The sequence below is a fragment of the Staurois parvus genome, unplaced genomic scaffold, assembly GCF_062004578.1.
Source record: "Staurois parvus isolate SC_StPar_1 unplaced genomic scaffold, SC_StPar_1.0 ptg001233l, whole genome shotgun sequence".
Lineage (NCBI taxonomy): Eukaryota > Metazoa > Chordata > Amphibia > Anura > Ranidae > Staurois > Staurois parvus.
In genome coordinates, this window is record NW_028319029.1 from 4282 (window position 1) to 27792 (window position 23511).

The 23511-nt window shown below is 52.9% G+C and overlaps 1 protein-coding gene across 1 annotated transcript in view; it reads left to right on the forward strand.

Annotated features, from left to right (window-relative positions):
- Window positions 1-4492: 4492 nt before the first annotated feature.
- The window catches only part of LOC149437982 (serine/threonine-protein phosphatase 2A 56 kDa regulatory subunit gamma isoform), a 61237-nt gene continuing 42218 nt past the window's right edge, over window positions 4493-23511 (forward strand). The window contains exon 1 of the mRNA XM_089660376.1: window positions 4493-4821. Within this exon, the coding sequence (XP_089516502.1) occupies window positions 4728-4821 (94 nt within the window). The 5' untranslated portion in view covers window positions 4493-4727. The remainder of the gene's footprint in view (window positions 4822-23511) is intronic.

The following is a 23511-nucleotide window of genomic DNA, read 5'->3' on the forward strand; positions in this document are numbered from 1 at the left end:
GGGTACCTACCTATCCAGTGGAAGGGAAACCTGTGTTGCTGTGTGCGGTGCCATTGGGGATAAAGTCCCTGGAGATCGGATAGCAAGGAGTGCGTGTTCAGGAAGGATCCAGGGGTGATCCAAAAGGCACATTGGCCCTTTGGGGTGGCTTGCTTGAGGTGAGGGGCCATTGCAGCCATTGAAGGTGTGGAGTGCACATACACGGCACATGTGGCATGCCACGGAGCAGTGAAGCACCTTAGTTGCATTTATGCACTTTATTGGACATTTTTGTTTTTTTTCACGATTTGATACATTTTATGTGGTTTATTGTATGTTTATTGGTTAAGCACTTTATCACGTTGTTCTGTCATTATCCCGGATTTGGGGTTCGCTGTATACTCGGTGTATGTATTGTATCCCTTGTTAGGGATTGGGCGGATTGCTTTGCTATCACTTATATAACTAGACAAGCTACAATTTCTGGGGAAATTGTGTGAAGTGTTCTTGCCTCCACCAGTAGTCTACAAGTGGAGTGGGCGGAGTAACTGGGTGGAGTGGGCGGAGTAACTGGGTGGAGTGGGCGGAGTAACTGGGTGGAGTAACTGGGTGGAGTGGGCGGAGTAACTGGGTGGAGTGGGCAGAGTAACTGTTGTGTGGTTGGAGTGGCTGGAGTAACTGTTGTGTGGTTGGAGTGGCTGGAGTAACTGTGAAAAGGTTGGAGTGGGTGGAGTAACTGTGAAAAGGTTGGAGTGGGTGGAGTAACTGTGAAAAGGTTGGAGTGGGTGGGGTAACTGTGTGGAGTGGGTGGGGTAACTGTGTGGAGTGGGTGGGGTAACTGTGTGGAGTGGGTGGGGTAACTGTGTGGAGTGGGTGGGGTAACTGTGTGGAGTGGGTGGGGTAACTGTTGTGTGGTTGGAGTGGCTGGAGTAACTGTGTGGAGTGGGCGGAGTAACTGTGTGGAGTGGGCGGAGTAACTGTGTGGAGTGGGCGGAGTAACTGTGTGGAGTGGGCGGAGAGTGGGCGGAGTAACTGTGGAGTGGGCGGAGTAACTGTGGAGTGGGCGGAGTAACTGTGGAGTGGGCGGAGTAACTGTGTGGAGTGGGCGGAGTAACTGTGTGGAGTGGGCGGAGTAACTGTGGAGTGGGCGGAGTAACTGTGTGGAGTGGGCGGAGTAACTGTTGTGTGGTTGGAGTGGGCGGAGTAACTGTTGTGTGGTTGGAGTGGGCGGAGTAACTGTTGTGTGGTTGGAGTGGGCGGAGTAACTGTTGTGTGGTTGGAGTGGGCGGAGTAACTGTGAAAAGGTCGGAGTGGGCGGAGTAACTGTGAAAAGGTCGGAGTGGGCGGAGTAACTGTGAAAAGGTCGGAGTGGGCGGAGTAACTGTGAAAAGTGGGTGGGGTAACTGGTGTGGTTGGAGTGGGCGGAGTAACTGTGAAAAGTGGGTGGGGTAACTGGTGTGGTTGGAGTGGGCGGAGTAACTGTGTGGAGTGGGCGGAGTAACTGTGTGGAGTGGGCGGAGTAACTGTGTGGAGTGGGCGGAGTAACTGTGAAAAGGTTGGAGTGGGCGGAGTAACTTTGTGGAGTGGGCGAGTAACTTTGTGGAGTGGGCGAGTAACTTTGTGGAGTGGGCGGAGTAACTGTGAAAAGGGTGGAGTGGGTGGAGTAACACTGAAAAGGGTGGAATGGGCGGAGTGACTGTGTGGAGTGGGCGGAGTGACTGTGTGGAGTGGGCGGAGTGACTGTGTGGAGTGGGCGGAGTGACTGTGTGGAGTGGGCGGAGTGACTGTGTGGGAGTGGGCGGAGTGACTGTGTGGAGTGGGCGGAGTGACTGTGGAGTGGGCGGAGTGAGTACAGATAGTAAACATGACTCTAACCAAGTGATGAAATGTAAGCAGTGCCCATGGCAGGCTGGTTGGTGAGATCGCTGACTGATTTCTAGATCACATGGAACTGCGATGTTGTTGCCCGAAGAGCTTCCCAGCGACATGAGAACTACATTTATAAACACATTGGCAGCATTATCACCTCAATACTCTCTACTGTACACAACTCATTTCCAAACCTTTAACCAGAAGCCGGCCAAACCGTCACCAACTCAAAATTACATTTCAAATAGGGCAGAGAAGAGCGGTTAAAAACAAACTGCTCCAACTTGCTCACTTCACTGGCGTCTTCAAATGGTCATAGAGTAAATCCTACAGCGTAGAGCTTTATATTGTGAGAATCACAAGACCCGGACCTACATTGTGATGTATAGGATGTCTCTGAAATATTACAAATGAAGGCACAGTCGCAGTTGCCCTTCAAATTTGAGGTGGCTAGAGTGGAGTTTCAATGAATGTCAATGGGCGGCGTGAGTTGCAAACAAATGGTCCTATTGTGAAAACTATCAGGACTGTGGCTTAGCCGTGGACATTGCTAGTGGCAGGCGGGATAGCTGAACGTTTTGTGTCGGTGGGCGGGGCAATGAGGGAGTGACGGCAGTTCAGATATCATGTTCTGATTTGTCAGCTCCCACTCCAGTGTTGAACATTCCGCCATTCAGTCCTATGGCACCAATTTCACCACAAAAACCGCGATATTTTGTGAAGCATTCGGGGAAACGTTCCACAAAGTGATAGCCCACCAATCAGGAACAATCCACACGTTTCCGTATATTACTGTCTATGGAGTGTAAAAAGGAGTCGGGGGTAAATGTGGGAGGAGTCGGGGGTAAATGTGGGAGGAGTCGGGGGTAAATGTGGGAGGAGTCGGGGGTAAATGTGGGAGGAGTCGGGGGTAAATGTGGGAGGAGTCAGGGGGGTAGATTTGTCTCTAATAATGAGAATATATATGTGAGATGACAGGAAGGGCCGCCATGCAGGAACACTTATCTCACGAATGGGTCCAGGAATAGGACTTGTTGGTGGATTCACATTTCTTCACTTCTTTCACGTTATTATTAGATCCAGCGAGGATCTTATCACGGGATTATGTACATGTATGATCTGTTCATGTGTAGTGCTGCACCGCACTGCTGTGTATTCGCTGTCACTCCTGTAGGTGCAGGACGGAGGTGCAGGTCGCTTAGCATTCTTTAGGTACATATTAAGTGCAGGGGGAACACTACCTTGATGGGTAATGATGTCACCCGTGTCCCCGCCCCTTTGTTTACATGCTGTATATGGGTAATGATGTCACCCGTGTCCCCGCCCCTTTGTTTACATGCTGTATATGGGTAATGATGTCACCCATGTCTCCGCCCCTTTGTTTACATGCTGTATATGGGTAATGATGTCACCCATGTCCCCGCCCCTTTGTTTACATGCTGTATATGGGTAATGATGTCACCCGTGTCCCCGCCCCTTTGTTTACATGCTGTATATGGGTAATGATGTCACCCGTGTCCCAGCCCCTTTGTTTACATGCTGTATATGGGTAATGATGTCACCCGTGTCCCCGCCCCTTTGTTTACATGCTGTATATGGGTAATGATGTCACCCGTGTCCCCGCCCCTTTGTTTACATGCTGTATATGGGTAATGATGTCACCCGTGTCCCCGCCCCTTTGTTTACATGCTGTATATGGGTAATGATGTCACCCGTGTCCCCGCCCCTTTGTTTACATGCTGTATATGGGTAATGATGTCACCCGTGTCCCAGCCCCTTTGTTTACATGCTGTATATGGGTAATGTCACCCGTGTCCCCGCCCCTTTGTTTACATGCCGTATATGGGTAATGATGTCACCCGTGTCCCCGCCCCTTTGTTTACATGCTGTATATGGGTAATGATGTCACCCGTGTCCCATATTTCTGTTGATTCATATTCTCTCCCTGCTCCTGTCTGCATATTTCTGTTGATTCATATTCTCTCCCTGCTCCTGTCTGCATATTTCTGTTGATTCATATTCTCTCCCTGCTCCTGTCTGCATATTTCTGTTGATTCTCATTCTCTCCCTGCGCCTGTCTGCATATTTCTGTTGATTCATATTCTCTCCCTGCTCCTGTCTGCATATTTCTGTTGATTCTCATTCTCTCCCTGCTCCTGTCTGCATATTTCTGTTGATTCTCATTCTCTCCCTGCTCCTGTCTGCATATTTCTGTTGATTCTCATTCTCTCCCTGCTCCTGTCTGCATATTTCTGTGTGGGGTTTATGAGCTGCCTTTGTGTTTCCATAGCGCCTCCTAGTGCCGGGTTTCCTTTGCTGCTCATTGTCTGGGGGGGGGTCATTTGCTGTCTCATTCTTCCAGCTGTAGCCCCTCCCCCCTTGGCCTCTCACACAAAGCCTGGGGGGGGTTCCCTCCCCCTCCCCTCCCCACCCCCCCCCCCTCCTTCCATCTGACCTCCACTTCCTGAGTGTCCGGATTAGAAGTTACACTTGAATGGCTCCTCCGGCACAAACCCCATCGGAGGCGGGATCCTTCACTCCCGGCGACAGCCAATCGGGAGCCTCCTTCTATGAGTAGTTTTCGTGTCGTTTCCAGTGGCTGCGGCTCGGCCAATCCGCCGCCTCCTGTTTGGTGACATCAGCACAGCAGCAGCCAGTTCCCTCCGGCTCGCAGTCCTGCCTGCTTCCTCCTTCTGCTGGGTTTTTTTTTTTTTTTTGTTTGTAATCCGTATAATGGAGGATCCGCCTCGGCTGCCGTGAGGACTTCGCCTGCCTTCGCCTGCCTTCGCCTTCCATCGCCCGCATCGCCTGCCTTCGCCTTCCATCGCCCGCATCGCCTGCCTTCACCTTCCTTCGCCTTCCTTCCCGGGAATTCTTCCATGCTGTCATGTAATCCGACTGGAAGCGGGATGGTGGTGGAGGCAGCCAATTCCAACGGCCCCTTCCAGCCGGCGGCTCTGCTCTACATCCGCGGTGAGTGACGCTCCCCCCCCCCCCCCCCATCCTGTGCAATCGTCAATTCTCCGTACAATGCGAGCGCGGCCGGGGAGACGCAGGAAGTGCCGCCCCGCTTAACCCCTTCCCACCCTCTGATGGTGTAGATCTGATTGTATTGCTCCCCCCCCCCCTTCATGTCAGAGGTGCCCCCAGGGGGGCTTCCCAGGTAGTCGGATTTTGCTTGCTTCCCAGGATTTTGTTGCGTTGCCATTTGATTGGCTCTGAGGATCCTCAATGACACGAATGATGAGGAATCGCGGACTCGGCCGCCTGATCCCCCCGGCTGTCCCGACAGGCAGAACGTTCTGCGGGATGTGCGATCTTCTTCCCTTTGTCAACGTTTCCATAGGAGATCTCTGAGGGGGGGGGGGGCAATCCACACAACCAAAACTGTTTTAGATCCGGTGTGATATTGACGATTGTTCCGTCTGTGACAGATGCAGATCGGTTCGGGTCCCGACCCAGGACTGCGGGTAAAAAATCGAGAGGAAACTAAACCTTGGCCGTAGGGATGTCATCCGACGGTTGGGAGCCAGAAACTGGGGGCCCGAAGAGGTAGGGAGCTCCAGGACAGCGTGGGATCGCAGGGTCGCGGGATCACAGGCGAGAGATCGCAGGGTCGCGGGATCACAGGCGAGAGATCGCAGGGTCGCGGGATCACAGGCGAGAGATCGCAGGGTCGCGGGATCACAGGCGAGAGATCGCAGGGTCGCGGGATCACAGGCGAGAGATCGCAGGGTCGCGGGATCACAGGCGAGAGATCGCAGGGTCGCGGGATCACAGGCGAGAGATCGCAGGGTCGCGGGATCACAGGCGAGAGATCGCAGGGTCGCGGGATCACAGGCGAGAGATCGCAGGGTCGCGGGATCACAGGCGAGAGATCGCAGGGTCGCGGGATCACAGGCGAGAGATCGCAGGGTCGCGGGATCAAAGGGTCGCAGGATCACAGGCGAGAGATCGCAGGGTCGCGGGATCGCAGGGTCGCGGGATCAAAGGCGAGAAATCGCAGGGTCGCGGGATCGCAGGGTCGCGGATCACAGGCGAGAGATCAAAGGGTCGCAGGATCACAGGCGAGAGATCGCAGGGTCGCGGGATCACAGGCGAGAGATCGCAGGGTCGCGGGATCACAGGCGAGAGATCGCAGGGTCGCGGGATCACAGGCGAGAGATCGCAGGGTCGCGGGATCGCAGGGTCGCGGGATCGCAGGCGAGAGATCGCAGGGTCGCGGGATCAAAGGGTCGTGGGATCACAGGCGAGAGATCGCAGGGTCGCGGTCGTGGGGTCACGGGATCGCAGGCGAGAGATCGCAGGGTCGCGGGATCACAGGCGAGAGATCGCAGGGTCGCGGGATCACAGGCGAGAGATCGCAGGGTCGCGGTCGTGGGGTCACGGGGATCGCAGGCGAGAGATCGCAGGGTCGCGGGATCACAGGCGAGAGATCGCAGGGTCGCGGGATCACAGGCGAGAGATCGCAGGGTCGCGGTCGTGGGGTCACGGGATCACAGGCGAGGGTCATAAGTGAGGATTGGTCTGTGACAGATGCAGATCGGTTCGAGAGGAAACTAAAGCTTGGCCGTAGGGATGTCATCCGACGGTTGGGAGCCAGAAACTGGGGGCCCGAAGAGGTAGGGAGCTCCGGGACAGCACGTTGCGGGATCACAGATGAGGATTGGTTCACTTGTAGGAATGCAGTCCACAGATGTGTTCCGGATGTTTCTGCGTTTTTGATGCGTTTCAGTTAATTTTCCTCTCCAATATAAATAGGGATGTGCGTTCCGGTGCAGTTTTGATACATTCCAGATCATTTTTTCCCCTTTTTTCTTCAATGTGAATAGTGATCAGGGGCGGACTGACAACTCATGGGGCCCCCAGGTAATAGGGGGATCATGGGGCCCCTGTGTCCTTGTCCAAACTCTAACCATACCCAGAATAGCCTATGAAAGGTACCAGGGGCATCTCATGGGCCCCCCTACTGACCCCGGGCCCTCAGGCAGTGCCCAAGTGCCCAAATGGTCAGTCCACCCCTGATAGTGACATGTGCGTTTTGATGCATTCCGGTGCGTTTTTTAATGCGATTTACCGCGTCCCAGTACAGCTTTGTGCAGGAAAAATGTCGCCTGTTCTACTTTTTTTTTCTGCATCCGGAACGCACCGGAACTGCAAGCGCTGGTGTGATCGATGCCATCGACAACCACATCACCGACTCTGTATGTTTTGGATGCAGAAAAAAAGCAACTGAAACGCATGGAGTGTGAACCGGCCCTGAATGTAAAACGGTACATTTTGTGCGTCGCAGGAACGCGCCCGGCGCTCAATGTGTTCCCGCAACACAAGACGTGTGAACAAATGCCTAGTACACACGATCAGATAATTGGGCGACTTATCGCTGGTTTTCTCTTGCATGTTGGTCTCATCGAACATAAAGAGGTTACTAAGGATCCGAATATTCTCCTCCGACAAGACATGGGAAGTGATGTCATGCGTTGTGTCCTCTCTGAGCATGCATGTGTCCTCTCTGAGCATGCATGTGTCCTCTCTGAGCATGCATGTGTCCTCTCTGAGCATGCATGTGTCCTCTCTGAGCATGCATGATCTTGGGCTCTCAGACGAATTCTGTACTGATTGACAATCGTTCGCACTGTTATCCTGCAAGAAAAATGTCCATTCTCCTTCTTTCGGATATTGTCGCATGAACTGTCCTGATTGGCTGCAGAAAGCCGTGTACCAATGATCAGATTATCGTACGATCCGGCCGAAAAACGATTTATGTCATCCGATTTCATGATCCTTCCTTTTAGATTTACCAAAAACACTTTTGTAGCCGGCGGATTAGACATTCGTGGCCGAGAGATTGTGAGGGGACAGCAGATCCACGTTATACAGGCTGGACACTGACTACTCACATTGTAACAAAGTGTCATTTCTGAGGTGTTGTCACATGAAGAGAGAATCAAAGATGGACACAAATGGGAGGGGGGAGGGGGGGGCTCACTTCTGGGGGATGCTGTATATATATATATATACATTGTATACAGTCCGGGGGAGGGGGGGCTCACTTCTGGGAGATACTATATATATATATACATTGTATACAGTCCGGGGGAGGGGGGGCACAGTTCTGGGGGATGCTGTATATATATATACATTGTATACAGTCCGGGGGAGGGGGGGCTCACTTCTGGGAGATGCTGTATATATATATATATACATTGTATACAGTCCGGGGGAGGGGGGACTCACTTCTGGGAGATGCTGTATATATATATATACATTGTATACAGTCCGGGGGAGGGGGGGCTCACTTCTGGGAGATGCTGTATATATATATATATACATTGTATACAGTCCGGGGGAGGGGGGGCTCACTTCTGGGAGATGCTATATATATATATATATACATTATATACAGTCCGGGGGGGGGGGTCACTTCTGGGAGATGCTGTATATATATATATATACATTGTATACAGTCCGGGGGAGGGGGGGTCACTTCTGGGAGATGCTGTGTATATATATATATATATATATACATTGTATACAGTCTGGGGGAGGGGGGGGCTCACTTCTGGGAGATATATATATATATATATATATACATTGTATACAGTCCGGGGGAGGGGGGGCTCACTTCTGGGGGATGCTGTGTATATATATATACATTGTATACAGTCCGGGGGAGGGGGGGCTCACTTCTGGGGGATGCTGTATATATATATATATATATACATTGTATACAGTCCGGGGGAGGGGGGGCTCACTTCTGGGGGATGCTGTGTATATATATATATATTGTATACAGTCTGGGGGAGGGGGGGCTCACTTCTGGGAGATATATATATATATATATACATTGTATACAGTCCGGGGGAGGGGGGGCTCACTTCTGGGGGATGCTGTATATATATATATATATATACATTGTATACAGTCCGGGGGAGGGGGGGCTCACTTCTGGGGGATGCTGTGTATATATATATATATTGTATACAGTCTGGGGGAGGGGGGGCTCACTTCTGGGAGATATATATATATATATATACATTGTATACAGTCTGGGGGAGGGGGGGCTCACTTCTGGGAGATATATATATATACATTGTATACAGTCCGGGGGAGGGGGGGCTCACTTCTGGGAGATATATATATATATATACATTGTATACAGTCTGGGGGAGGGGGGGCTCACTTCTGGGAGATATATATATATACATTGTATACAGTCCGGGGGAGGGGGGGGCTCACTTCTGGGGGATATTATATATATATATACATTGTATACAGTCCGGGGGAGGGGGGGGGTCACTTCTGGGGGATATTATATATATATATACATTGTATACAGTCCGGGGGAGGGGGGGGCTCACTTCTGGGGGATATTATATATATATATATACATTGTATACAGTCCGGGGGGGCTCACTTCTGGGAAGTACTGTGTATATATACATTTTTTATATACATTTATTACTGATACTCGTATATCGCCATCAATGTACTCCGCGCTTTACATATATATTGTACATTCACATCAGGCCCCGCCCCCGAGGAGCGTACAATCTAAGGTCCCTAACTCACATTCATACATACACATACTAGGGCCAATTTAGACAGGAGCCAATTCACCTCCCAGCATGTCTTTGGAGTGTGGGAGGAACCCGGAGTACCCAGAGGAAACCCACACAGGCACAGGGAGAACATGCAAACTCCAGGTAGGGGGTGCCATGGTTGGGATTCAAACCAAGGAGCTGAGTACTGCCAGGTGGGAGTGCTGACCACTGAGCTACTCCTAGTACATAGTTGACCTGTCCAGTCAGCTTTAAATGTACAGATTGCAATGTGTATGGTGACCCTAAGAGTTCCCCTAAAACGAACCCCTAAATCATCTGTGAACCCAAACAGTGAACTTGGTTTTTTTTTTTTTGCACCCTTTCGGTCTGTTGATTTGCTGTCTGTTCATTAAGTGTCAGAAATACCTGGTTGATCCAACTTGAATCCCTGTGATGGGATGGCTGCGCTGGGGTCACTCTGCTGCGCTGGGGTCACTCTGCTGCGCTGGGGTCACTCTGCTGCGCTGGGGTCACTCTGCTGCGCTGGGGTCACTCGGGTCACTCTGCTGCGCTGGGGTCACTCTGCTGCGCTGGGGTCACTCTGCTGCGCTGGGTTCACTCTGCTGCGCTGGGGTCACTCGGGTCACTCTGCTGCGCTGGGGTCACTCTGCTGCGCTGGGGTCACTCTGCTGCGCTGGGGTCACTCTGCTGCGCTGGGGTCACTCTGCTGCGCTGGGGTCACTCGGGTCTCTCTGCTGCGCTGGGGTCTCTCTGCTGCGCTGGGGTCTCTCTGCTGCGCTGGGGTCACTCTGCTGGGGTCTCTCTGCTGCGCTGGGGTCTCTCCACTGCGCTGGGGTCACTCTGCTGGGGTCACTCCACTCTGCTGGGGTCACTCCGCTCTGCTGGTTACATCGTTCCCAGTGATCTCTGCCTGCAGGACACCTTCCACTATGGTATTGAGAACATGGGGTGGGGGGTTTGTAGTTCTGTCCAAGGGTGACCACGTCTCCTCCATAGATACAGTGCAGTGTGAACGTTGTCATCTTAGGACAGGAAGTGCATTAATAGAGTTTTTGATGCATTGTAACTTCTAGGACGTAACTCTTAGTATCACTAACCTGCCTGTTCTGTTGCCTTCACTACTGGAGCCCAACCTACCAATCCTGAACCCAGCTCATGTCAGGGAAATCTCCATCTACTCGGCTCTCATGCTTCCACCCCATGTGTCCTCCTCCTGACGTGTCCTCCTCCTGACGTGTCCTCCTCCTGACGTGTCCTCCTCCTGACGTGTCCTCCTCCTGACGTGTCCTCCTCCTGACGTGTCCTCCTCCTGACGTGTCCTCCTCCTGACGTGTCCTCCTCCTGACGTGTCCTCCTCCTGACGTGTCCTCCTCCTGACGTGTCCTCCTCCTGACGTGTCCTCCTCCTGACGTGTCCTCCTCCTGACGTGTCCTCCTCCTGACGTGTCCTCCTCCTGACGTGTCCTCTTCCTGACGTGTCCTCCTCCTGACGTGTCCTCCTCCTGACGTGTCCTCCTCCTGACGTGTCCTCCTCCTATGAAGTCTCCTATTCCTAATCTGAACCACAAAACCACAGTCCTACTATCCCTTGTAGGGTCCACTCCAACCATGTGCATTGGGCAGCCCATAGACAAGGCAGTATACCTGGAGCCAGCACCACCGTGCTTCACAGTCTGGCTGCATACACTTTAAAGTGGACCTTCAGCTTTCTCCCCTTTCATTTCTTTTTCTCTGCTTATCTCCAGGTGATGTCTGCACAATTTGGATACTCACCGAGTCCCCCCCCCCCCCCCATCCACTGTTGTCCTGCTAACAGCCTTCAGTCAGCAGACAACACTCTGTCCGCGCCGCCACCTTCTGACATCATCAAGAGGTCCACCAGCTCTTCCTGGTTCAGAGGGCAGGGCCTCACGATGACGTGCTGGTAGGCCCCCCTCCTCACATTGTGAAAGTGTAAAGGCCTCTCGGGATATGTGACGTGCATCCTGGGAGGCCCAGCGAGCAGCAGAGATCTGATGGAAACATCAGCAATGGGGCACTATTCCCTCCCACTGACACCAATGATGGGGCACTATTCCTCCCACTGATACCAATGATGGGGCACTATTCCTCCCACTGACACCAATGATGGGGCACTATTCCTCCCACTGACACCAATGATGGGGCACTATTCCTCCCACTGACACCAATGATGGGGCACTATTCCTCCCACTGACACCAATGATGGGACACTATTCATTCCACTGACACCAATGATGGGGCACTATTCCTCCCACTGATACCAATGATGGGGAACTATTCCTCCCACTGATACCAATGATGGGGAACTATTCCTCCCACTGATACCAATGATGGGGCACTATTCCTCCCACTGACACCAATGATGGGGCACTATTCCTCCCACTGACACCAATGATGGGGCACTATTCCTCCCACTGACACCAATGATGGGGTACTATTCCTCTCACTGACACCAATGATGGGACACTATTCCTCCCACTGACACCAATGATGGGGCACTATTCCTCCCACTGACACCAATGATGGGACACTATTCCTCCCACTGACACCAATGATGGGGCACTATTCCTCTCACTGACACCAATGATGGGACACTATTCCTCCCACTGACACCAATGATGGGGCACTATTCCCCCCACTGACACCAATGATGGGGCACTATTCCCCCCACTGACACCAATGATGGGGCACTATTCCTCCCACTGACACCAATGATGGGGCACTATTCATCCCACTGACACCAATGATGGGGCACTATTCCTCCCACTGACACCAATGATGGGGCACTATTCCTCCCACTGACACCAATGATGGGGCACTATTCCCCCCACTGACACCAATGATGGGGCACTATTCCCCCCACTGACACCAATGATGGGGCACTATTCCCCCCACTGACACCAATGATAGGGCACTATTCCTCCACTGACACCAATGATGGGGCACTATTCCTCCACTGACACCAATGATGGGGCACTATTCCTCCCACTGACACCAATGATGGGGCACTATTCCTCCCACTGACACCAATGATGGGGCACTATTCCTCCCACTGACACCAATGATGGGGCACTATTCCTCCCACTGACACCAATGATGGGGCACTATTCCTCCCACTGACACCAATGATGGGGCACTATTCCTCCCACTGACACCAATGATGGGGCACTATTCCTCCCACTGACACCAATGATGGGGCACTATTCCTCCCACTGACACCAATGATGGGGCACTATTCCTCCCACTGACACCAATGATGGGGCACTATTCCTCCCACTGACACCAATGATGGGGCACTATTCCTCCCACTGACACCAATGATGGGGCACTATTCCTCCCACTGACACCAATGATGGGGCACTATTCCTCCCACTGACACCAATGATGGGGCACTATTCCTCCCACTGACACCAATGATGGGGCACTATTCCTCCCACTGACACCAATGATGGGGCACTATTCCTCCCACTGACACCAATGATGGGGCACTATTCCTCCCACTGACACCAATGATGGGGCACTATTCCTCCCACTGACACCAATGATGGGGCACTATTCCTCCCACTGACACCAATGATGGGGCACTATTCCTCCCCCCACTGACACCAATGATGGGGCACTATTCCTCCCACTGACACCAATGATGGGGCACTATTCCTCCCACTGACACCAATGATGGGGCACTATTCCTCCCACTGACACCAATGATGGGGCACTATTCCTCCCACTGGGCAGTCTGGCCCCGCTAATGTCTGACAGACAGTAAACTGACCCTTTGTTTAGAAAGTTTGGAGACCCCTGATCTAGTGAGGGGGGCCTGCTTGGCTCCTCCCACAAGCTCTGCTCCCTCTCCTTGTACAGGGGGATGGGTCTTGTCCCTGCCCCCTCCTGTGGTTTTTGGTAGTGGGTGGAGCCTGTTGGGCTCCTCCCACAGCTCTGCTCTCTCGCCTTGTTCAGAGGGACAGGTTTCGTCCGCCATCCCCCCCACCCCAGTAGTTTTCTGAAGTGGGTGGAGCCTGCTGGGCCCCTCCCGCAGCTTTGCTGTCTTCATAGGCCATCTACAGCACAATGATGTCACAGTTTCTTTTACAAGGTAATATCTGGGCTTGGAGAGGTGATTCAAGTGCACAGAGTGGCTACTATAACGGCTTTTTATGTCTGGATTTCAGCTTCACATGTTATGGTGAGGGCAGTAAGGAGTGGGGGTGGTAAGGAATGGGGGTGGGTGGTAAGGAATGGGGGTGGCCGGTAAGGAATGGGGGGGGGGGGGTGGTAAGGAATGGGGGTGGCAGTAAGGAATGGAGGGGGGGGGGTGGTAAGGAATGGGGAGGTGGTAAGGGAAGGGGGGGCGGTAAGAAGTGGGGGTGGTAAGGAATGGGGGGGGTGGTAAGGAATGGGGGGGGTGGTAAGGAATGGGGGTGGTCGGTAAGGAATGGGGAGGTGGTAAGGGAAGGGGGGGCAGTAAGAAGTGGGGGTGGTAAGGAATGGGGGGGTGGTAAGGAATGGGGGTGGTCGGTAAGGAATGGGGAGGTGGTAAGGGAAGTGGGGGCAGTAAGGAATGGGGGGGGTTGGTAAGGAATGGGGGGGGTCGGTAAGGAATGGGGGGGGTCGGTAAGGAATGGGGGGGTAAGGAATGGGGAGGCGGTAAGGGAAGGGGGGGGGCAGTAAGAAGTGGGGGCGGTAAGGAATGGGGGTGGTCGGTAAGGAATGCGGGGGGGGGGGGGGGTAAGGAATGGGTGGGGTCGGTAAGGAATGGGGTCGGTAAGGAATGGGGGGGGTGGTAAGGAATGGGGGGGTAAGGAATGGGGAGGCGGTAAGGGAAGGGGGGGGCAGTAAGAAGAGGGGGCGGTAAGGAATGGGGGTGGTCGGTAAGGAATGCGGGGGGGGGGGTAAGGAATGGGTGGGGTCGGTAAGGAATGCGGGGGGGGGGGGGTAAGGAATGGGGGTGGTCGGTAAGGAATGCGGGGGGGGGGGGTAAGGAATGGGTGGGGTCGGTAAGGAATGGGGAGGTGGTAAGGGAAGGGGGGGCGGTAAGGAATGGGGAGGTGGTAAGGGAAGGGGGGGGCGGTAAGGAATGGGGGGGGGTGGTAAGGAATGGTGGGGGGGTGGTAAGGAATGGGAAGGTGGTAAGGGGGGGGCAGTAAGAAGTGGGGTCGGTAAGGAATGGGGGGGGTCGGTAAGGAATGGGGGGGCGGTAAGGAATGGGGGGTGGTAAGGGGGGGGCAGTAAGAAGTGGGGGTGGTAAGGAATGGGGGGGGTCGGTAAGGAATGGGGGGGCGGTAAGGAATGGGGGGTGGTAGGGGGGGGGCAGTAAGAAGTGGGGGTGGTAAGGAATGGGGGGGGTCGGTAAGGAATGGGGGGGGGCGGTAAGGAATGCGGGGGGTTGATGGTTTTCAGCTCCTGCGTCACCCTTTGCCTGGCAGTTCCGGTCCTCACTGCGGTTCCGGGGAGGTAAGATCTCGTTTTCTCGGCAGGTGAGGCACTTCTGTTGCTGTAAATGTCATTAATTGCTCCTCTATAGAACGATTTTATTCTTCTTTGGTACTCGGAGTGCTGGGATGAAAGTCGTCCTGTGACCGCTCATTACTGGTTGGAAATAATGCGGCTCACCGCTGGGTATGTGACAGCCGCAGCTTTTTCCTTGCAATTACCTTTTCCTATATAATAACAGAGTGCTGGCGTTCCCTCGTATGTCCGGAGGGGTTACGTGACGCGTGAAGCCGCTTCGGGAATGAACGACAAGAACGAACAATCTGATATTGTAGCCTCCAGTCCTTGCATGTGACGGCTGCAGTAGTTGTCTTTTTTTCAGGCTGAGAACATTTTCAGCCAGTACAGAAGGTTGATCCTGCCAGAAATGCTGTCGTTGGCACTTCCTGTGAGATCAGATGGAAGCCAGACAATCCTATCTTTGTATGTTTTGTAAACTCCTCGTCCCATCGTCCGCCATATACTGGAGATGGACATCCTGGCAGTCCAGCCTGGGTGACGATCATGGCTGTCTCCATGGTTACAGCGGGACTGTAGTCACCTTAGGGCGGGAAAAACGCAGCTAAACGCTAATGCAAAAAACCCTGAAAAACTCACGTTTGTAACAAGACTTTACACAGGTAATGCTACCAGCGTTCTACACCACCAAGTGCCACATATCAGTGCCCATCTGAGCTGCCTTTCAGTGTCGCCAGTCAGTGTCGCCCATCAGTGCCAGTCAGCGTCGCCCATCAGTGCCAGTCAGCGTCGCCCATCAGTGCCAGTCAGTGTCGCCCATCAGTGCCAGTCAGTGTCGCCCATCAGTGCCAGTCAGTGTCGCCCATCAGTGCCAGTCAGTGTCGCCCATCAGTGCCAGTCAGCGTCGCCCATCAGTGCCAGTCAGCGTCGCCCATCAGTGCCAGTCAGCGTCGCCCATCAGTGCCAGTCAGCGTCGCCCATCAGTGCCAGTCAGCGTCGCCCATCAGTGCCAGTCAGCGTCGCCCATCAGTGCCAGTCAGTGTCGCCCATCAGTGCCAGTCAGTGTCGCCCATCAGTGCCAGTCAGTGTCGCCCATCAGTGCCAGTCAGCGTCGCCCATCAGTGCCAGTCAGCGTCGCCCATCAGTGCCAGTCAGCGTCGCCCATCAGTGCCAGTCAGCGTCGCCCATCAGTGCCATATATGAGTGCCACCTATCAGTGCCCATCACTGCAGCCTCATTAGCGCACATCAGTGAAGGAGAAAAATCACTTATTTACAACATTTTATAACAAAAACTAAAAAAAAACTTTTTTTTCAAACTTTTCTGTGGTTTTTGGTTTGTTTAGCAAAAAATAACCCCCCCCCGAGGTGATTAAATACCACCAAAAGAAAACTCTATTTGTCTAAAAAAAAAAAAAAAAAATGATAAAAATGTCATATGGGTGCAGTGTTGCACGACCGCGCGATTGTCATTCAAGGTGCGATAGCGCTGAAAGCTGAAAATTGGCCTGCGGGGGGGAAGGGGGTAAAAGTGCCCGGGGGGGCAGGAAGGGGGTAGAAGTGCCCGGGGGGGCAGGAAGGGGGTAGAAGTGCCCGGGGGGGCAGGAAGGGGGTAGAAGTGCCCTGTAGGCAGGAAGGGGGTAGAAGTGTCCTGTAGGCAGGAAGGGGGTAGAAGTGCCCTGTAGGCAGGAAGGGGGTAGAAGTGCCCTGTAGGCAGGAAGGGGGTAGAAGTGCCCGGGGGGGCAGGAAGGGGGTAGAAGTGCCCGGGGGGGCAGGAAGGGGGTAGAAGTGCCCTGTAGGCAGGAAGGGGGTAGAAGTGTCCTGTAGGCAGGAAGGGGGTAGAAGTGCCCTGTAGGCAGGAAGGGGGTAGAAGTGCCCGGTAGGCAGGAAGGGGGTAGAAGTGTCCTGTAGGCAGGAAGGGGGTAGAAGTGCCCTGTAGGCAGGAAGGGGGTAGAAGTGTCCTGTAGGCAGGGAGGGGGTAGAAGTGTCCTGTAGGCAGGAAGGGGGTAGAAGTGCCCTGTAGGCAGGAAGGGGGTAGAAGTGCCCGGTAGGCGGGAAGGGGGTAGAAGCGCCCGGTAGGCGGGAAGGGGGTAGAAGTGTCCTGTAGGCAGGAAGGGGGTAGAAGTGTCCTGTAGGCGGGAAGGGGGTAGAAGTGCCCTGTAGGCGGGAAGGGGGTAGAAGCGTCCTGTAGGCGGGAAGGGGGTAGAAGCGCCCTGTAGGCAGGAAGGGGGTAGAAGTGCCCGGTAGGCGGGAAGGGGGTAGAAGTGTCCTGTAGGCAGGAAGGGGGTAGAAGTGCCCTGTAGGCGGGAAGGGGGTAGAAGCGTCCTGTAGGCGGGAAGGGGGTAGAAGCGCCCTGTAGGCAGGAAGGGGGTAGAAGTGCCCGGTAGGCAGGAAGGGGGTAGAAGCGCCCGGTGGGCGGGAAAGGGGTAGAAGCGCCCGATAGGTGAGGGGTTAAATACAAAATAAAATAAACTCGGTGGTGATCAAATACCAACAAAAGGCCGTTCTGTTTGTGATTATAGATCTCATTTGGGTGCAGCGTTGCATGACAACAATGACCCCTTAGAGTAGCGCAGTGCTGAATAGCATACACTGCCCTGTTCATGAAGGGAGTAACCCACAAAATGTCATCCATTGCAGCTTACAATTTCACCGAATCCCTCGGTTCACTGTGATCCGAGGTCAGCCGGGTCCCGGACGGCCCTCACATGGGGGGTAGATGGACCTCCGGCCTCCATACAGATGCAATCTCATGGGCTCTTTTTTAAATTTATTTATATAATAAAAAATAAAACCCATTGGTGGTCGAATACCACCGAAAGATCTCATTGGGGTATGGCGTTGCATGACCGCGCAATTGCCCATTAAAGTAGATGCCCACCAGCTTCGATCCATACCCAATCACACGCTCCATCCCTGTGCAAGCTTCCGTCTGGGCCCGTGTCGGAGCGCAGACATGGCGGTGGCGTTATGAGCCCACCCACAGGACAGGCTTTGATGATTGGCTACTCAGGCCTGGGTACTGTCACATGGGGGAGGTCACTTCCCTGCTCTGGCTAGGTAGGTCTCCTGCAGTGCGGGGGAAGGTGTGGGGGTGTAGCGGTAGGTATACCCACCTGAGTGGGCGGGGTTTCTGACTCGCTTCACCTTGAATGACGTGCCTCACCCCCCGCCCCCTCTTCCCATGGTGCGTTTTAGAAAACCTGGCATCCAATCACATGACTGTATGGGCGCCTCCACTCTCCCCATACGCCGTCCGCGGTCATAGTCCACCTTTCAGCGCCTGCTGCCATGTCATTGAGTTTCTCCCATTTTTGCCCCTGTCTGGGTTGCAGGTTTCTATGGTAACAGTGAGCTCACTAATTCGATGCGGCAGCGATCTTCGGCATGTTTTCTCCACGCTCGTGACGTTCGCAGAAGGTCATTTAAGTAGCAGAACTGAGCCGCTAACGTGGAATTGGCCGATAAATCGCCGCTGGAAAGTTCGGGGGATGAAAGTTGGAAGGATAAAGTTAATCAGACAAAAAAAAAAAGATGGAATTCCTATACAGCCAATCGTGCGTTTGCGTTCTTATAACCAATCCAGCGAAATCGTTTTATTAGATCTGTCAGATATCGGTTTGGTGATCGATGACAAACGCCGCAATCTGAGGCCAAACTTCCAGCAGAAACCGTTTTATGTTCCTTGAAGAACCGTAATAATGACATGTATTGGGCCTCATTCACATAGTGTGCCGTCTTCAGCCGCTCGGGGGGGACGAGTGTTCCACCATGGCGGGAGGTGTTCCATGCCGAGGGGTGGGGGGTGTTCCATGCCGGGGGTGTTCCACCATGGCGGGAGGTGTTCCATGCCGAGGGGTGGGGGGTGTTCCATGCCGGGGGTGTTCCACCATGGCGGGGGGTGTTCCATGAAGAACCATAGTAATGACATATATTGGGCCTCATTCACATAGTGTGCCGTCTTCAGCCGCTCGGGGGGGACGAGTGTTCCATGCCGGGGGTGTTCCACCATGGCGGGAGGTGTTCCATGCCGAGGGGTGGGGGGTGTTCCATGCCGGGGGTGTTCCACCATGGCGGGGGGTGTTCCATGAAAACCATAGTAATGACATATATTGGGCCTCATTCACATAGTGTACTGTCTGTGTAAATGGCCATCTTCAGCCGCCCGGGGGGAATGGGTGTTTCATGCCGGGGGTTGTTCCACCATGCCGGGGGGTTGTTCCACCATGCCGGGGGGTTGTTCCACCATGCCGGGGGGTTGTTCCACCATGCCGGGGGGTTGTTCCACCATGCCCGGGGGTTGTTCCACCATGCCGGGGGGTTGTTCCACCATGGTCCTCCATTGAGTGGCAGTGCCTCCGTTCAGGAGATGGGAATGGGGGCAGGGTCAGACTTTCCTTCTCCTGTAAAGTCGAGCTTGGTTCTCCATTTCTTGAGTTTCCTTTTGGTTCGCTGACATGATCCATGGTCCTCCATTGAGTGGCAGTGCCTAGTTTCAGGAGACGGGAGTGGGGTCAGGGTCAGACTTTTCTTTTCATGTAAAGTCGAGCTTGGTTCTGCCCTTTTGGGGTTCTTGGTCCTTTTGACATGATTTATGGTCCTCCATTGAGTGGCAGTGCCTAGGTTCAGGAGAAGTGAGAGCCAGGGGTCAGACTTTCCTTCTCATGTAAAGTCAAGTTTGGTTCTTCATCTCTGGAGTTTCCTTTTGGTTCGCTGACCTGATTCAAGGTCCTCCATTGAGTAGCAGTACCTAGGTTCAGAAGACAGGAATGGGGTCAGGGTCAGACTTTCCTTTTCATGTAAAGTCTAGCTTGGTTCTGCCCTTCTGAGGTTCGTCTTGGTTCTTTGACATGATCCAAGGTTCTCTGTTGAGTGCCAGTGCCTAAATTCAGGAGACAGGAGTAGGGGCAGGATCAGACTTTCCTTCTCATTCAAAGTCAAGTTTGGTTCTTCATTTCTGGGGTTCGTTTTGGTTCGCTGACATGATCCAAGGTCCTCCATTGAGTAGCAGTACCTAGGTTCAGGAGATGGGAATGGGGTCAGGGTCAGACTTTCCTTTTCATGTAAAGCCTAGCTTGGTTCTGCCCTTCTGAGGTTCCTCTTGGTTCTTTGACATGATCCAAGGTTCTCCATTGAGTAGCTGTACCTAGGTTCAGAAGACAGGAGTAGGGTCAGGGTCAGACTTTCCTTTTTCGTGGAAAGTCTAGCTTGGTTCTGCCCTTCTGAGGTTCGTCTTGGTTCTTTGACATGATCCAAGGTTCTCTGTTGAGTGGCAGTACCTAAAATCAGGAGACAGGAGTAGGGGCAGGATCAGACTTTCCTTCTCATTCAAAGTCAAGTTTGGTTCTTCATTTCTAGCGTTCCTCTTGGTTCTTTCACGTGATCCAATGTCCTCTATTGAGTAGCAGTACCTAGGTTCAGGAGATGGAAATGGGGTCAGGGTCAGACTTTCCTTTTCATGTAAAGTCTAGCTTGGTTGTGCCCTTCTGAGGTTCCTCTTGGTTCTTTGACATGATCCAAGGTCCTCCATTGAATAGCAGTACCTAGGTTCAGGAGATGGGAATGGGGTCAGGGTCAGACTTTCCTTTTCATGGGTCTAGCTTGGTTCTGGCCTTCTGAGGTTCCTCTTGGTTCTTTGACATGATCCAACGTTCTCTGTTGAGTAGCAGTGCCCTAAGTTCAGGAGACAGGAGTAGGGGCAGGATCAGACTACTCATTCAAAGTCAAGTTTGGTTCTTCATTTCTAGCGTTCCTCTTGGTTCTTTCACGTGATCCAAGGTCCTCTATTGAGTAGCAGTACCTAGGTTCAGGAGATGGAAATGGGGTCAGGGTCACACTTTCCTTTTCATGTAAATTCTAGCTTGGTTGTGCCCTTCTGAGGTTCCTCTTGGTTCTTTGACATGATCCAAGGTCCTCCATTGAATAGCAGTACCTAGGTTCAGGAGATGGGAATGGGGTCAGCGTCAGACTTTCCTTTTCATGGGTCTAGCTTGGTTCTGCCCTTCTGAGGTTCCTCTTGGTTCTTTGACATGATCCAACGTTCTCTGTTGAGTAGCAGTGCCCTAAGTTCAGGAGACAGGAGTAGGGGCAGGATCAGACTTCTCATTCAAAGTCAAGTTTGGTTCTTCATTTCTAGCGTTCCTCTTGGTTCTTTCACGTGATCCAAGGTCCTCTATTGAGTGGCAGTGCCTAGGCTCAGGAGGCGGGAGCGGGGTCAGGGACAGATTTCATGTATACAGGAAAAGTCCATATTTTATAAAAGGTCTTCTGCCTTCATCTGTGGATCTATTGATACGTCTGCCATGCGTTGTTCATTGAAGGTAACTTTTCTGTCGGTGATCTGTTTAGTAAATCTTTTTAGTTGTACAAACCAATGGATTTGCTAGGAAGGTCGTTTATTCCAGTCTGTAATCGATGTGTATTGTTGTTTATATATAAACGGCCGTCCAGCAGAGATCTAGTAATCCATGAGCGATGCTAATACTACGTTTCCTGTAGTAGGGATGAGTCGGTTGTTGTCACCGTCTATAATAAGCTGGACGTTCCATACAGACCGGTTCCTCTAGAAATTGTTACAAGATACTTAAACCTGTCATATGTGACATTCTACAGACAGTAAAACCTATTATAAGTAGGAGGAGAGCGTCCCGCATGTGACTTGATCCAAGCATCATCCTTTGTGTCCCAGGGGCCCCAAACACTCGTATATTAAAGGGCCACTGTAGTGAACCATATTGTGTTCTGAGACTTGTATGGGGTTATTAGCTGTAATGATGATGTTTTTATTCATATATCTTCATCATACAGGGCGGGGCGCAGGACTCATAGGCCGTGGGTTACCTGCCGCTACCTTCGGGTGATGGGACACTTGCTACTTACATACAGAGGTCAGGTCCAAAAATAGAAGCGCTACATGACTTGCAGGCGTGAAAGTTACGACGTGTCCGAAAAAGACAAAAGGACGTTGCGCAGGATTGTGACCCGGAATAAGAAAACAACAAAAGTGACTGCAGAACTCAATCTCAGTCCCGTGAAAAGTGAGTCCTGGGAAGACTGAGATTGAGCTCTGCAGTCACTTTTGTTGTTTTTGCTATTCCGGGTCACAATCCTGCGCAATGTCTTTTTGTCTCTCTGTCATGTGACCATGTGGGCGGGACTTATGCTTATCGGACAACGTTTTCGCTGAAACTGTATACGCCGCCATAACCTTTGATACTGAACCTCGCCACACGGCAAATACATTGTGCACCTCCTGGCTGTGGGTACAGGTGGGTCAGGAACAGGCTTACATTGACACTTGGCCCTGAATAGTGACCATCTCTAAGGCTTCCCTTACATCAGGGGGTGCTCACGTTTTTGAAGAGCGAGGGCCTCGTAAGTGATTTGGTAGCCAGTTGGGGGCCACAATCCATAAGAAATGGTTCTGAATTTTAATAGTATAATGAACACTTTTCTCCACCAGCCGCTGAATTCCAGCGTGAGGGATTGGAGGAGGCTACATAGGCATTCTGGAGCATGGGGCAGGGTCACCATCCCCCGAACCACAAATGTAAACGAGCCTTTACTGTCCTGAACCCCCTATGAGGCGGCTTTCACGCCGGTCACCTGGGGCTTCCCTGCAGGTTAGCTGCACTTTGCCATAGACTTCTATTATATCCTGTGCTTGTGGTGCACTCTCGGGGCACCAACCCTCAGGATATATTAGCAGTGCGCTTTGCTGTCTTGAGGTCAAGGGCTACTTAAGGGGTACAGTTTGAGCACCCCTGCTTTAGACGAGCATGCTGACAGCCTGTTGCTGTGATGAGCACTCCGGGAAGTTCCTTCCACCGAGCAGGAGAACTGCAGGCCCCGGCCTCTCCTCCTCCTCTCAGGATTTCTCTCTGAATGTTCAGCTGCCTGGCCTTCAGAAGAGAAGACTTCAGAACCACAATCCAACCATGGAGAGGACCACAATCCAACCAAGGAGAGGACCACAATCCAACCAAGGAGAGGACCACAATCCAACCATGGAGAGGACCACAATCCAACCATGGAGAGGACCACAATCCAACCATGGAGAGGACCACAATCCAACCGTGGCGAGGACCACAATCCAACCGTGGCAAGGACCCACAATCCAACCGTGGCGAGGACCCACAATCCAACCATGGAGAGGACCCACAATCCAACCATGGAGAGGACCCACAATCCAACCAAGGAGAGGACCACAATCCAACCATGGAGAGGACCACAATCCAAAACTGGAGAGAACCACAATCCAACCGTGGCGAGGACCACAATCCAACCGTGGCGAGGACCACAATCCAACCATGGAGAGGACCCACAATCCAACCATGGAGAGGACCCACAATCCAACCATGGAGAGGACCACAATCCAACCATGGCGAGGGCCCACAATCCAACAGTGGCGAGGGCCCACAATCCCACCGTGGCGAGGGCCCGCAATCCAACCGTGGCGAGGGCCCGCAATCCCACCGTGGCGAGGGCCCGCAATCCCACCGTGGCGAGGGCCCGCAATCCCACCGTGGCGAGGGCCCGCAATCCCACCGTGGCGAGGGCCCGCAATCCCACCGTGACGAGGGCCCGCAATCCAACCGTGGAGATGCTGGGAGCCACAGTTTGTTTTATTAG